Source organism: Macaca fascicularis, chromosome 2, assembly GCF_037993035.2.
Source record: "Macaca fascicularis isolate 582-1 chromosome 2, T2T-MFA8v1.1".
Taxonomy (NCBI): Eukaryota; Metazoa; Chordata; class Mammalia; order Primates; family Cercopithecidae; genus Macaca; species Macaca fascicularis.
The window spans coordinates 129,448,023-129,462,672 of record NC_088376.1 but is presented as its reverse complement, the minus strand read 5'-3'; the positions used below and the strand labels follow the sequence as shown (position 1 = coordinate 129,462,672).

At 46.3% G+C, this 14,650-nt stretch overlaps 2 protein-coding genes and 1 long non-coding RNA gene across 25 annotated transcripts in view; 1 reads left to right on the top strand and 2 right to left on the bottom strand.

Moving 5' to 3' along the window:
• The window catches only part of LRIG1 (leucine rich repeats and immunoglobulin like domains 1), a 126,781-nt gene extending 115,917 nt beyond the window's left edge, over positions 1–10,864 (top strand). For all 5 annotated transcript variants that reach the window (XM_045385904.2, XM_045385903.2, XM_015446181.3 and 2 more), the window contains 7 exons: positions 3,029–3,349; positions 5,364–5,645; positions 6,272–6,691; positions 7,236–7,361; positions 8,023–8,169; positions 8,802–9,077; positions 9,176–10,864. In XM_045385904.2, coding sequence (XP_045241839.2) covers positions 3,029–3,349; positions 5,364–5,645; positions 6,272–6,691; positions 7,236–7,361; positions 8,023–8,169; positions 8,802–9,077; positions 9,176–9,402 — 1,799 coding nt within the window. In that variant the 3' untranslated portion in view covers positions 9,403–10,864. The remainder of the gene's footprint in view (positions 1–3,028; positions 3,350–5,363; positions 5,646–6,271; positions 6,692–7,235; positions 7,362–8,022; positions 8,170–8,801; positions 9,078–9,175) is intronic.
• LOC141409697 (uncharacterized) lies at positions 5,890–9,548 on the bottom strand. Its single transcript, XR_012431348.1, has 2 exons — positions 8,710–9,548; positions 5,890–8,226 (listed from the first exon to the last, which is right to left on the bottom strand). It is a non-coding gene; the product is annotated as an uncharacterized lncRNA (long non-coding RNA).
• Positions 9,643–14,650, bottom strand: part of SLC25A26 (solute carrier family 25 member 26) — a 162,793-nt gene continuing 157,785 nt past the window's right edge. For 13 of the 19 annotated variants that reach the window (XR_012431346.1, XM_074032653.1, XM_065538872.1 and 10 more), the window contains one exon: positions 11,588–11,977. Coding sequence is in view for 13 of the 19 variants with exons in the window: in XM_065538872.1 (XP_065394944.1) it covers positions 11,860–11,977 (118 nt within the window). In the remaining 6 variants the exon portion in view is untranslated. Of the gene's footprint in view, positions 11,978–14,650 lie in introns of all 19 variants that reach the window. The other 6 variants (XR_012431343.1, XR_012431344.1, XR_012431345.1 and 3 more) reach the window with 3 other exon arrangements.

The window sequence follows — 14,650 nt, the reverse complement described above, 5'->3', positions numbered from 1 at the left end:
TCTGTGTGTCCTATCTTTTTGTTTCATTATTTTTCCATTACTGACTTGTTTTTTATTGAATAGATATTTTCTGGTGTACTATTTTAATTCCCTGTTTTTTAAATATACACACAGGTATTTTTAAAATTATTTTCTTAGTTTTGCCCATAGGAATTAAAATTAACATCTTACAACAATCTAGTTCAAAGAAATAATGAAATTAACTTCAATAATATGCAAAAATTATGTTCCTATTAAGATCCAGTTTTCTTCCTTTATGTTACTATTGTCGTACACATTACATTTTCATTAAGCCCATCAACACAGCTTTACAATTACTGCTTTATGTAGCTGTCTTTTAAATCAGGAGAAGAGAGTTACAAAAATACATGTATCCTGTGTGTTGTATTTACCTGTGTAGTTACCTTTAATGGGATTTTTTATTTCTTGGTGTGGATTGGAGTTGCTCTCTGATATCCTTTCATTTCAGCCATACTAAATACTCTCCTGGATTTCTTGTGGGGCAGGTCTGGTAACAGTCAACTTGCTTTGTATGTGTTTAAAATAAAAACTTGGGAATGTTTTAACTTCTCCTTCATTTTTGAAGGATGGGTTTTTTTAATACATAGAATTCGTAGTTGAACATCTTTCTTTCAGTAATTTGAATGTCTTCCTACTGCCTTCTGTTCTCTGTGGTTTCTGGTGAGAAATCAGCCGTTAATAATACTGAAGATCCCTTGAATGTGATGAGTTGCTCCTCTTTTGTGTTTTCAGGATTGTTTTTGGCACCTGACAGCTTGACTATGATGCATCTGGGTTTGGATCTTTGAATTTATTCTACTTGGAGTTCATTAATATTCTTGGATGTGTGGCTGCATATTTTTTCATCAAATTTGGGGCCTTTGTTTTGCAAATACTTTTTCTGTTCCTTTTTCTTCTCCTTCTTGGACTCCCATGATTTGTATGTTGTTGTGCTTGATGTTGTCCCACAAGTCTCTGTGGTTCTGTTCATTTTACCTCATTCTTTTTTCTTTCTCAGACTGGATAATCTCAGTTGACTGTCTGAAGTTCCCTACCCCTTCTTTCTGCCAGCTCAGTTCTGCTGTCCAGCCCCTCTAGTGAATTTTTCATATCAGTTATTGTACTTCTAAGTTTCAAAATTTCTACTTGGTTCATATCTGTAATTTATCTCTTTATTGCTATAAAATTTTCTCATACTTTATCCTTCAATTTTTTTTTTTAATTATTATTTTTTTTATTTTTTTTATTTTTTTTTTGAGACAGAGTCTTGCTCTGTTGCCCGGGCTGGAGTGCAGTGGCACGATCTCGGCTCACTGCAAGCTCCACCTCCCAGGTTCACGCCATTCTCCTGCTTTGGCCTCCCAAGTAGCTGGGACTACAGGCACCCGCCACCACACCTACTTTTTTGTTTTTCTTTTTTGTATTTTTAGTAGAGATGGGGTTTCACCATGTTAGCCAGGATGGTCTTGATCTCCTGACCTCACGATCTGCCCGCCTCAACCTCCCAAAGTACTGGTATTACAGGTGTGAGTCACCGCACCTGGCCACTATCCTTCAGTTTTTTTCAGACATGGTTTCGTTGAGGTGTTTGAACATGCCTGTAATTGCAGATTTAAAAAGTTTATTTAGTGAGTCTAAGTCTGGGCTCCCTCAGAGAGTTTCTGTTGACTGCTTTTTTCCTGTTTGTTTCATAATATTTTGTTGAAAATTGGGCATTTAAAATAAAATAATGTGGCAACTCTGGAAACTGGATATTCCCCTTCTTCTCCCCCAGGATTTGCTGCTGTTGCTATTTATTGTTACAGCTTGCCTAGTGACTTTTCCTGGACAAAAGCTGTAAAGTCTGTCCCCCTAAGTCCCTGCTTGTTTAGTTTAGTGGTTAGCTAATGGTTGGACAGAAAAGTCCTTGTCACCACAACCACTGTCTCCTATCCTTTACTGACGGCTGTGTTTGTGTTGGGGTGTGCCATCCACTTTGTATTTGTGTAGACAGTCATGTTCAGCCACAGGTGAGAAATGAGGACCCCCTCAGGTCTTTCCTGGGCATGCACATGGCCTTGCACCTGCATGTGGCTGTCTAGATCCCCAGGAACGTATTGGACCTTTTCAAAGCCCACCATCAACATTGTATTCCCCACATTTTCCTTTATAGTTGTGTTGTCCCCTCAGTCAGCCGCACTGTTAAACAGTGGCTACTGATTGTTGTGGTCATGTGCCCTGGGGCTAGGGCTTCTCCTGCTGGGCAAACTAGACAGGGCAAATAAATGCAAATCCTGTGAATGGGGCTTGCCAGGTTGCTGCCAGGTAGGTCACATAGTGTCAGTTCTGGGGAGGGGGCTTTTGGGGAACCCATTCTGACCCTTCAGTGGTTGCTAGGCTGCTGGGTTTCAAGGCTACCATGGAGGTGGGGAGATAAGATAATGGGGCTTAGGATAAGTTAAAACACCAAAAAGCTCACATTTCTTACTGAGATGTTGCTATTTTCTTGAATCAACACTCCATGGATTGTTGTAGGCCTTTGGTTTTCCAGAATTGTGAAAAAGTTGCTTTTGACCATTTTTTCCAGGTGTTTTCATTGTTTTAATGGAGGTGCAGATTTTTGGAGGTCCTTATTCTGGCATTTTGGAAGTGTTTCACACCCCCTCCTTTTGGAGTAAGGTTTGTGGATAAGATCTCTGCAGCCATGACCAGTGATGCCTGACTCTGTTTTGTGTGAAAGTCAGCAGGCAGAGCCAGTTGTCTTAAGGGACCTGCCAGCTGGCTGGTTTGAGAACTGAGAAGTGTTGGGTTAATTTCTAATCAAGGAGTTTGATCATAAAGGTGATCAGTACTCACAGATTTATAATTAGATGAGGTCAGATATCCATGGTGCAACTCTTATGGCCTCTGGTGGGGCTGAGGATGCACAGGGACCTCGAGCTCTGGTTCCGGCTTGGTATCTGAGTCAGTTTCTTGTTAGCATGAACAGCAGCTGGCTCCTGTGTGTACTAAGAACCCATTGCCTTACAGTTGACCCTTCTCTCCCCAGATGACTTCCTGAAGCCACAGATCATCACCCAGCCAGAAACCACCATGGCTATGGTGGGCAAGGACATCCGGTTCACGTGCTCAGCAGCCAGCAGCAGCAGCTCCCCCATGACCTTTGCCTGGAAGAAGGACAATGAAGTCCTGACCAACGCAGACATGGAGAACTTTGTTCACGTCCACGCGCAGGACGGGGAAGTGATGGAGTACACCACCATCCTGCACCTCCGCCAGGTCACTTTTGGGCACGAGGGCCGCTACCAATGTGTCATCACCAACCACTTTGGCTCCACTTATTCACATAAGGCCAGGCTCACCGTGAATGGTATGGGAACACCATCTTTCTTTGTTATAGTGCCAGAATCCTACATACCACACTCCCTGATTGCCCTTTCAGCTTTCCATGTAGGATGACTGAGACAGGACACAGACATGCTTCTCTGGGGCGCTATTAAATCATACTGTTGCCTGGGTTTGCCCTAGAGCAGGTTTTGCAGATTTCAAGGGTTATTCTCAATGAGTTACTTGTTTTTGTTGACTTTTAAAAATCTAGTTATTGGCCGGGCACGGTGGCTCACGCCTGTAATCCCAGCACTTTGGGAGGCTGAGGTGGGCGGATCACGACGTCAGGAGATCGAGACCATCCTGGCTAACACGGTGAAACCCTGTCTCTACTAAAAATACAAAAAATTAGCCAGGCCAAGTGTCGGGCACCTGTAGTCCCAGCTACTCAGGAGGCTGAGGCAGGAGAATGGTGTGAACCTGGGGGGCGGAGCTTGCAGTGAGCTGAGATCTCACCACTGCACTCCAGCCTGGATGACAGAGCAAGACTCTGTCTCAAAAAAAAATAAAAATAAAAATCTCATTATTGGCCAGGTACTGTGGCTCACACCTGTAATCCCAGCACTTTGGGAGGCTGAGGTGGGCAGATCACTTGAAGCCAGGAGTTTGAGAGTAGCCTGGCCAACATAGCAAAGCCCCATCTCTACTGAAAATACAAAAATTAGCCAGATGTCGTGGCACATGCCTGTAATCCCAGCTACTCAGGAGGCTGAGGCACGAGAATTGCTTGAACCCAGGAGGTGGAGGTTGCAGTGAGCTGAGATCACTCCACTGCATTCCAGCTTGGGTGTCAGAGCCAGACTGTGTCTCCAAAAAAAAAAAAAATAGTTATTAGGTCAAATTGTGGAGAGCTTAGCCTTGTGTTTTTGTCCATTTCTTATCCTGTGTAAGCCAAGATAATCTGGTTTCCAAATTCCAAACATCCCCTTATCCTGGGGAAGCTGCTGTTTGAGTAGACAGTACAGCATTGGAGTCAGAGGCTGGCTACTGCTCCAGAGGCTGTGGAGTGCAAGGCTGGTGTGAACCCTGGCCTGAAAGAGACAGTGTCCTGGCAGTTGACAGGTTTTTACTCATTAATCAGCCTTAGAGCTTGTCAAGGGGACCATGTGTTACTTTGTGTTTGGAGCAAAGGGTGGGGAGTAGATAGCTTGAATAGTTTACTATCCCACCCCAGTAACCTAATGGAGTTATCCTGATTACTAACCCTCTAGTTAAAAAGAATTGGCTTGAGAATCATCAGAATGCTGGATCTGCTGTGCTCTTTAAGCCCCCACAGATCATGGGGAAACACCTGCTTTACCAGAGTGTGGTCGCGTTGTCTTGGCTTATTCCAAGTCCTCACAGTTTCTGGAAGACTCAGAGAACTGTTAGACTCTCCCCCAAATTAACGTTGACAGGAACTACGGTGATGCCTGACGTGTGGCTGGATGCATCCCACTCTGTCGGGACATCGATCTTTAGGCTGAGCAAGCTAGCAAGCTGAATGCTTCCTGCCTGGGTATACAGCGGTGGGCAGGAACACCCTTGGTAAACACCCTTCCAAATGGATGAGCCATCCCATTCATCCCATGAACACCCGTCCAAACGGATGAGCCATCCCATTGCTCTCCCAGGGTGGAGGCATGCCCGCCTTCCCTCTGTAATTCCATCTCCACAGCGTCTTTCCTGGTGGGTAATTAAGGCAGGCAAGCATCAGGCCCTACCTTGCGTGGATGGGCACCCCCTGCAACCCCCGTATAGACACTGCTATGTAGAGTAAAAGCCTTTGCTTTGAAGGGACTATAGCCAGCCTAGGCTGTACAAGGCAAGGCTGATGGAAGTGTTCCAGCTGTGGTGGGAGAAGCTGGGGGTTCCTGATTCACAGGTGGCAGGAGTGGTCCTGGGCAGACATTGGGAGAAAGGAAGTGAACTGGCACTGGGCACAGTGACAGGTAGGTGTTTGCCAGGAGACTTCCTGGCTTTGCATCTAGCCGACCCTGTATACATATGTTTTCCAGTGTTGCCATCATTCACCAAAACGCCCCACGACATAACCATCCGGACCACCACCATGGCCCGCCTCGAATGTGCTGCCACAGGTCACCCGAACCCTCAGATTGCCTGGCAGAAGGATGGAGGCACGGATTTCCCCGCCGCCCGTGAGCGACGCATGCATGTCATGCCAGATGACGACGTGTTTTTCATCACTGATGTGAAAATAGACGACGCAGGGGTTTACAGCTGTACTGCCCAGAACTCGGCCGGCTCCATTTCAGCTAATGCCACCCTGACTGTCTTAGGTTTGGCTATTGCTCCACGGGGGGGGGGGGGGGGGGGGGGGGAGGGGGGGGACAGGGACTGTCTTAGGTTTGGCTATTGCTCCACGGGGGGCGGCGGGGGACTGTCTTAGGTTTGGCTATTGCTCCACCGGGGTGTGTGTGTGTGTGTGTGTGTGCTTCTCTCAAATGCTCTGTGTGGCCAGGGGTGGTATGTGTGGTAGGCCTTTCGACCCTGTTTGAAATTTGGGGCTGCTTTTTGAATTAATTTTTCTTAAGTGGTTCTCTCTCTTTAAAAGAAATGATAGCTGGTGAATTCAGAGTCTTCATAGGGTTTAGATATAGAACATTCTAAGAATTGGACAGGATGGATGTGGGCTTGGTCAAGAATAGGGACACAGGCCTGACACAGGACAGTTAGGGAATAGCGGGGGCTTTTGTCAGCAGAGGTTCACTGTCCCTGTGGAAGCACCCCCCAGAACGGAGATGACTTAGTGGGTCGAAGGGTCTTCTCCAAAACTTGTCACTCTGATACAAAACGTCAGATGCATCTCATTGATATGTTGGATTGTCCGTTGTCCAGAAGACAGCGCAGCGCCAGAGCAACTGCGGCTCTGAGAATGACTGAGATCTCTGCTGCCCTCTTGTAGAGACCCCATCCTTGGCGGTGCCCTTGGAAGACCGTGTGGTATCTGCGGGAGAAACAGTGGCCCTCCAATGTAAAGCGACGGGGAACCCTCCACCCCGCATCACCTGGTTCAAGGGGGACAGCCCACTGAGCCTCACTGAGCGGCACCACTTGACCCCTGACAACCAGCTGCTTGTGGTTCAGAACGTGGTGGCAGAGGACGCGGGCCGATACACCTGTGAGATGTCCAACACCCTGGGCACGGAGCGAGCTCACAGCCAGTTGAGTGTCCTGCCCGCAGCAGGCTGCAGGAAGGACGGGACCACGGTAGGCATTTTCACCATTGCCGTCGTGAGCAGCATCGTCCTGACGTCACTGGTCTGGGTGTGCATCATCTACCAGACCAGGAAGAAGAGTGAAGAGTACAGTGTCACCAACACAGGTCAGGCGCTGCCAGCGGAGCTGACTTTCAAGGAGGGAGGAATGGCAGTGATGCTGGGGAACTGGGCTGGGTTCCAGTGTCTTCAGAACTCCTGAGGCTTTAGTCCCACCAATTCCATTTTAACTTTGAGTAACTTAACCTTAAACAGGAATACTCTCATATATAAGTAACTGACGCACCCTGCAGTTTTCCCTCTCCTTGGTAACTCAGAGGCCATCTATGCACAGGCCCTGCTGCCATGTAGTAGGTTGTTCCTGAAACAATCTCCCAGTGCGGTGCTTCTGTGAATCCTGGCTCCCTTCCCGTCACTGGTCTCCACCTCTTGTGGCATCTGGCATCTGCCGGCTGTGCTCTTCACACTGGGTGTAGAGTAAGGCTGAGCAGGTTCTGGGAGGGCCTATTGCATACATGGACTCCATGCCATCTCTGCACAGCCCTGATGGTCGTCACTGGGAGGATCCCCTTTCTGAGCCTGACGATGAACGTGTGTTTGCATTTCTTGTGACTGAGACCCTGGTGTTTTATTTGTCCTGTCTTCTTGCAGATGAAACCATCGTGCCACCAGATGTTCCAAGCTACCTCTCTTCTCAGGGGACCCTTTCTGACCGACAAGAAACCGTGGTCAGGACCGAGGGTGGCCCTCAGGCCAATGGACACATTGAGAGCAACGGTAAGGCCTCAGTAACCGTGAAGCAGAGCTCTGCTGAGACCATGTTTCCGGGTGCTGGAGGTGGCCTCCAGCTCTTTGCAGGGCAGGTACCTGGCATCAGACGGGGCACACTTGGTGAACTAGAAGGCTGTGACTTCTAGTCTGTGACTAAGGGCTGCTATTTTTGGACCAGTCTTTATGAGTTCTGCAAGGTTTTAAAGTCCTGTCCCCCCGCCCAAGGAAGCCACTGGATTGGGCTTAGTACCTCCCTGGCAGGATAAAGTAGGCTTGCCTGCAGTAGCAGCTGGAAAGGGCATTACGGGGCATGAACCCAACCAGCCCATTCCTTACATGGGGAATGTGCCCAGGTCTGCTCTGTGAGCCAGTCTTACACTGGAAAGCTGTCACCAGGATAAGGTACTTCCAATGGTGGGGGCCTCTGAGCTCTTTCCCGAGACCCTAGAGGCTCACCTTGTAGAGAAATGAGCTGCTCATTTCACAAGGCCGGCGTACCTGCCTGGAAGCAGTGATAGAAAACACGCTGCTTGCCAGACCAACAGCCCTGCCGCTCTGAAGAACTTTTTAGAAAATGACTATTCTAGTGGCCTTGCTCATTCCTTTCATAAGGCTTACTGGGAAATACCAAGCCCAGAGTTTCTAATCGTGTTGGAATTCACTGCAGGTGTCTGTCCAAGAGATGCAAGCCACTTTCCAGAGGCCGACGCTCACAGCGTTGCCTGCAGGCAGCCAAAGCTCTGTACTGGGTATCACAAAGAGCCGTGGAAAGCGACGGAGAAAGCGGAAGGGATACCTGGGCCGCAGAAGATGGGTATGAGATGCTTCCCGTCGGAAGTAGTTTCTTTCTGAAGTGGAAATTGGGGCTGACCTAGTCAGTACATCAAAGGGGGAGACACATTCTTAGTCCACAGCTGTCTCCAAATTTGGTGTTCAGTATAGAAATGGGAAGCTTGGGGAAGCTTGGGCCTGGCTCTCTTAATTCCAGAATAGTTCTCCTAAATAAATCTATGGCATGGTAAGCCTAAGCGTGAATTTTCTAGATTTATAAGCAACTTAAATAAGGGGCAAGGCACAAATAAAATGTAGAGTTTCAGTCAGCACCTTTTCACCAGGGCTGTTTTGAGGCTTAATTTCTAACTGTTGAAAAGACCCAACACTGCATAGTACCTAACGCTAATGGCCCTTTCCCCCCTGAAGTAGTAAGACTATATTCTCTGAGTATGAAATTCACTGTAAACATGAAAGACCCCACAGTTCATGAGTGGCTTGGTGTTTGCCCAGTCCTTTTTCTGGGGACATAGTTGGGGGAAAGAGGAAGCATGCATACAGTGTTTACAGTCAGGGTTCTCACCTTGCACAGTGGAGCTGAGCAGCCTGTTCTCTGTGTGGGCATGAAGACTCCCACAGCAGTGGCTCTAACCCATCTTTGGCACTGTCCTTCAGAACATGGTGGCCGGGTTGTATGCAGTGACTGCAACACTGAAGTGGACTGTTACTCCAGGGAACAAGACTTCCACCCCCAGCCTGTGTCCAGAGACAGCGTGCAGCCAAATGGCCCGGAGCCGGGTGGGAGTGACCAAGAGCATTCTCCACATCACCAGTGCAGCGGGACTGCTGCTGGGTCCTGCCCCGAGTGCCAGGGGTCGCTCTACCCCAGTAACCACGATAGAATGCTGACGGCTGTGAAGAAAAAGCCAATGGCATCTCTAGATGGGAAAGGTAACTTTTTACTGTCTTCTGAGGAGTTACTACCAGGTGAGTTGGGAGCTGCTTCAGTGGTCAAGTGGGGGTCTCACAGGTCCTTTCTTTCCTTGTAGGGGATTCTTCCTGGACTTTAGCAAGGTTGTACGACCCGGACTGTGCAGAGCTACAGCCTGCATCTTCGTTAACTTCAGGCAGTCCAGAGCGCACGGCAGCCCAGCACTTGCTTGTTTCCAATGGCCATCTCCCCAAAGCGTGCGACTCCAGTCCCGAGTCCATGCCACTGACAGGACAGCTCCCCGGGAAACAGAGGGTGCCACTGCTGTTGGCACCAAAAAGCTAGGTTTTGTCTACCTCAGCTCTTGTCATGCCAGTCTCTACGGGAAAGAGAGGTAGGAGAGGCTGTGAGGAAGCTTGGGTTCAAGCGTCACTCATCTGTACATAGTTGTAACTTCCATGTGGAGTATCAGTCACTCACAGGACTTGCATCTGAAGCACAGAAACGCAAGAGGGGATTTGTGTACAAAAGGCAGAAAAAGTATTTGATACCATTGTACATAAGAGTTTTCAGAGATTTCATATATATCTTTTACAGAGGCTATTTTAATCTTTAGTGCATGGTTAACAGAAAAAAATTATACAGAAAAAATTATACAATTTTGACAATATTATTTTTCATATCAGGTTGCTGTTTAATTTTGGAGGGGGGTAGGGAAATAGTTCTGGTGCCTTAACGCATGGCTGGAATTTATAGAGGCTACAACCACATTTGTTAGCAGGAGTTTTTGGTGGGGATGGGAAGGAGGGAAGGCCTTGGAGTTGTATTGCACTTCATAGACAGACCCCTAGACTGCTGCCCGGTCAGACTCCACGTGTGCTGGAAGGAGCTTCGGGAGAGCACTGGTCATGTGTGGATGCCCCTGCAACAGGCCTCCCTGTAGAGCCAGGGGTGCCGGGTGCCATCCACGCTTGCAGTGAATGGCTTTTCCTTTTAGGTTTAAGTCCTGTCTTTAAGGCATAGAATGAGGGTGGTTAATCCATCACAAGCAAATGGTCAGAACAGTTAATGAAGCACTGCCTTTCCTCCTCCTCAGATTTTATGATAAAAGCAAATGTGGCCTTCTCAGTATCATTCGATCGCTAGTTGAGACTTTTAATTAAGGTAAAGGCTGCTGGTGTTGGTACCTGTGGATTTTTCTATAGTGCTGTTTTCGTTCTGCCAATATAATGAGTGAGTATTACATTGGCCTTGGGGGATAGAAAGGAGGAAGTTCTTTCTTTTCAGGGCTACCTTATTTCTACTGAGGATCCAGAGCAGGCCTGTCCATGCCATTCCCACGCACAGATGAAACTGAGCTGGGACTGGAAAAGACTTAGACCTTGACCTGGGTTCTGGGTATATTTGCACTTTTGAGACTGGTAGCTAACCATCTTGTAAGTGCCAATGTGTAATTTAGTAAAACTTAACTTACATAGAAACAAGGTCCTTAAAATGTTCCTTTGGCCAAAAGCTGAAGGGAGTTACGGAGAAAATAGTTAACAATTACTGTCAGGTGTCATCACTGTTGAAAAGGTAAGCATATTTAGAATTTTGTTGACAGTTAACTGACTAATCTTACTTCCACAAAATATGTGAATTTGCTGCTTCTGAGAGGCAATGTGAAAGAGGAAGTATTACTTTTATGTACAAAGTTATTTATTTATAGAAATTTTGGTACAGTGTACATTGAAAACCATGTAAAATATTGAAGTGTCTAACAGATGGCATTGAAGTGTCTTTAATAAAGGTTCATTTATAAATGTCAGTACAGTTGGTGGTCCTTCTTTTACAAACGCAGTCATTCTGCCTTTAATTATCTTTCCCCAAAAAAGGAAAAAAAAAAAAAAATAGGCAAAGCAAAATCATATACTGTTTGCTCCAGGGCAGACAACACAGCTAGATTCCTGAGATTTCGTTCTGAATTCTTCTATGCCTGGAGCTTGTTAGTCAAGCTCTAAAATCCCAAAGTGTGGTGACCTTTCCATTTCATCCTGCCTACTTCTAGCAATGTTGTTTTCAAAGCTGGCCCAGGCCCTCCTTTCAGCCTGACACGGAGAATGGCAAGAATGGCTCACCCACCGTGTCCTCCTGCACGAAGCCAGCTGGGCCCACCTAGTCACTTGAGCTGCAGCTGCTCTCTCTCACACACCACAGGGGGCGCTGGACACAGCTCTGTAAAATAATACATCGTGTGTTTTTATGGGTGAAATCTGAGGGTAATTAAAACCAGCAGCCTAGTTACCCAGAAAGAATGCTTGCTATGCACCTGTGTAGTTCATTCTTTTTTCAACAAAGCCTAACCTTACACAACAGGAATTAACTAGGGGGAGAAACACCCACATAGACAACTTCTTCCCCAAGTCTCCTTTTCCCAAACAAGCTATTCTTTTAAAATTCTAACCATCTTGCCTTCTGCTGAATCCACCATCAGGTGGCAGGAAATGAAAGATCAGATACAGATCAAATGAAAGGTCTGAAAGGCCTGGCCTCAGCAATACCAAACTTATTTATTAAGAGGTTCTGAGGAAATTGTTCAGAGTACCGCCACACACCCCGTTTTCATCTCTTAGCTCTCTGGCATACAGGCCAATGACTTCATACCAGCCAGCCTACACCACGGATGGCACAATCTCGATGCCGGCATCTTGGCAGAACTGGTCTTCAGCACTGGGGCCTATAGTTCAGACAGCTGCTCAGCGGAAGAGGGTTTACACTGCAGGCCCCTCTCTTGACAGAAGTGGAGGTGAGGCTGTCTCTGCTTCAAGGACTCTTTCTGCCAACTTCCAACAGCAAGCGGTGCGTGTGGTCATAAGCCCCCAGAAAGATGAAACCTCCCAGACTGATGGCTGCCATTCGAGGGAAGACACCTGCAAATAATCTAGGGGAAAAAACAGGATTTTTAATGTTGTGTGTATTTAAAAGAAAGGTTAAATTCCAATACCCACAGCTTGCTTGGCTCAGTACACCATGCTCATTAGTGGCTAACTACCACTCACTTGTGAACACTCACTTGTAAACAGCTCACTTGTGAACCCTCCCAAATAAGGCAAGTAATGGCGCTGTCCCAGTAATAGTTCTAAAACTTTCATGCCATTTTTCCCTTTGAGAGATGAAATTGACTTTTAAAAAGGCGTTAAAGAGCTGAATCCTAGGTAAGGCTGGAAGGCACTTCCCAGCCCAGACCTCTAAAGTGGTCTCCAGGAGTTCGCTTGGTGCAGAGGTTTTTGGGCAATGCTGCTGCTCTGCCCACTGACTCCGTTGCATTTTGTCCTTTGAGACCCCAAAACCTGACATCACAACAATGAGTCGAAGCTCCATGGATTCCCTGTGTTCCTTTTCTGTCTAAAGGCATGAAAGGCAAATGGGCTGTGGCTGTGAAGGGGGCAGCACGCTTTCACCTGCACAGTCCCTTGGTACCACAGAAGGCTGCTCACCAGCCAAGGTGCAATGTAGAATAATCAGAGAAATGCAAGGTGAAACTACAATGCCACGAGGATATAAATTGAGGATTCATTCTTTAAAACTGCCCCCCCCCCCCAATGCCTACTCAGATATTTGTGCAAACATCTTCACTGTGGCATTGCTGCTGGTGATACCAGTTATGGCACACTACAAACATACAGTGGATGATTATGTAGCTGATAAAGATGAGGAAATACACAGATGCCAACATAAAAAAATTAAAAACAGGTTTATAAAACCAAGTCCAAGGGCTATGATTCCATGTCTAAAAGGCATGCCAGGGATGTGTCCTAAACCCTAAACTGAATGCCTGCTGCCTAAGGATTACAGGACACATTCCTGGCCCATGCTTCCATAACCTTTGAACCTTTTGACCAAGAGTATAGGCATGACTCAGATATTTCAAGTTTGGTCCCAGGAGAAGTTTGGCCACTATAATAAAGTGAATATTGCAATAAAGCAAGCCATTCAAATTTTTGGGTTTCCTAGGGCACCGAAAAGTTATGTTTACACTATACTGTAGTCTATTAAGTATGCAGTAGCATTATGTCTAAAAATTATACATACCTTAATTTTAAAATGCTGTATTGCTAAAAAATGCTCATGAGCATCTGAGCCTGCAGTAAGTTGTAATCTTTTGGCTGCTAGAGGGTCTTGCTTTCATTGATGGCTGCTAACTGACCAGGATAGTGGCTGCTGAAGGTTGGAGTGGCTGTGGAAATTTCTAAAAATTGTCATTGTTGCGTTGATGGACTCTACTTTTCATGAAAGATTTCTCTGTAGCACACAATACATTTTGCCCACAGTAGAACCTCTTTCAAAATTGGAGTCAATCATCTGAAACTCTGCCACTGTTTTCGCAACTAAATTGATGAAATATTCTAAATCCTTTATTGTCATTTCAACAATGTTCACCATATCTTCACCAGGAGTAGATTCACCTCAATAGATCACTTTCTTTCCTCATCCGTAAGAACCAATTCCTCATCCATTCGAGTTTAATCATGAGATTGTGGCAATTCATCACATCTTCAGGCTCCACTTCTAACTATAGTGGTCTTGCTATTTCCAGTACATCTAGTATGTGTTTCCCTCCACTGAAGTCTTGAACCTCTCAAAGTCAGCCATGAGGATGGGAATCAACTTTTTCCAAAGTCTTAGCATGGTCAATATTTTGACCTCCTCCTATGAAGCCACCAATGTTCTTACTGGTATCTAGAATATTGACTCCTTTCTAGAAGGCTTCCAGAAATTTACTTTGCCCACATCCAGCAAAGGAATCACTGTCGATGCAGCTGTAGCCTTATGAAATGGATTTCTTAAATAATAAAACCTGAAAGTTAAAATTACTCCTTGTTCCACGGACCAAGGAATGGATGTTGTTAGCAGGCAAGAGAACAGCATTCATCTCCAGCAGAACTCCAGGGTGACCAGGTGCACTGTCAATGAGCAGCAGTATTTTAAAAGCAATCTTTTCGTCTGAGCACTAGGTCCCAGCAGCGGGCTTAAAATATTCCAGAAACCATGCTGTAAAGAGATGTGCTGTCACTCAGGCTTTGTTGTTCCATTACTATGGCAGAGGCAGAGTCGATTTAGCATCATTGTTAAAGGCTCTAGGATTTTCAGAAGAGTCAATGAGCATTGGCTTCAACGTAAAGATACCAGCTGCATTAGCGCCTAACAAGAGAGTCAGCCAGTCCTTTGAAGCTTTGAGGCCCGGCATTGATGTCTCCTCTCTAGCTCGGAAAGTCCTAGATGACATCTTCTAATAGAAGGCTGTTTCATCTACATTGAAAATCTGTTGTTTAGTGTTAGCGCCTTCACCGATGATCTGAGCTAGATCTCCTGGGTAACTTGCTGCAGCTTCTCCATCAGCACTTGCCACTTCACCTTACACTTTTGTGTTCCAGAGATGACTTCTGTCCTTAAACTTCATGAATCAACCTCTCCTAGCTTCAAACTCCGCAGCTTCCTCACCTCTCTCAGCCTTCATGGAAGAGAGCACCTTGCTGTGGTTTAGGTTTTGGCTTAAGAGGATGTGGCTGGTCTGATCTTCTATCCAGACCACTCAAACTTTCTTCATATCTGC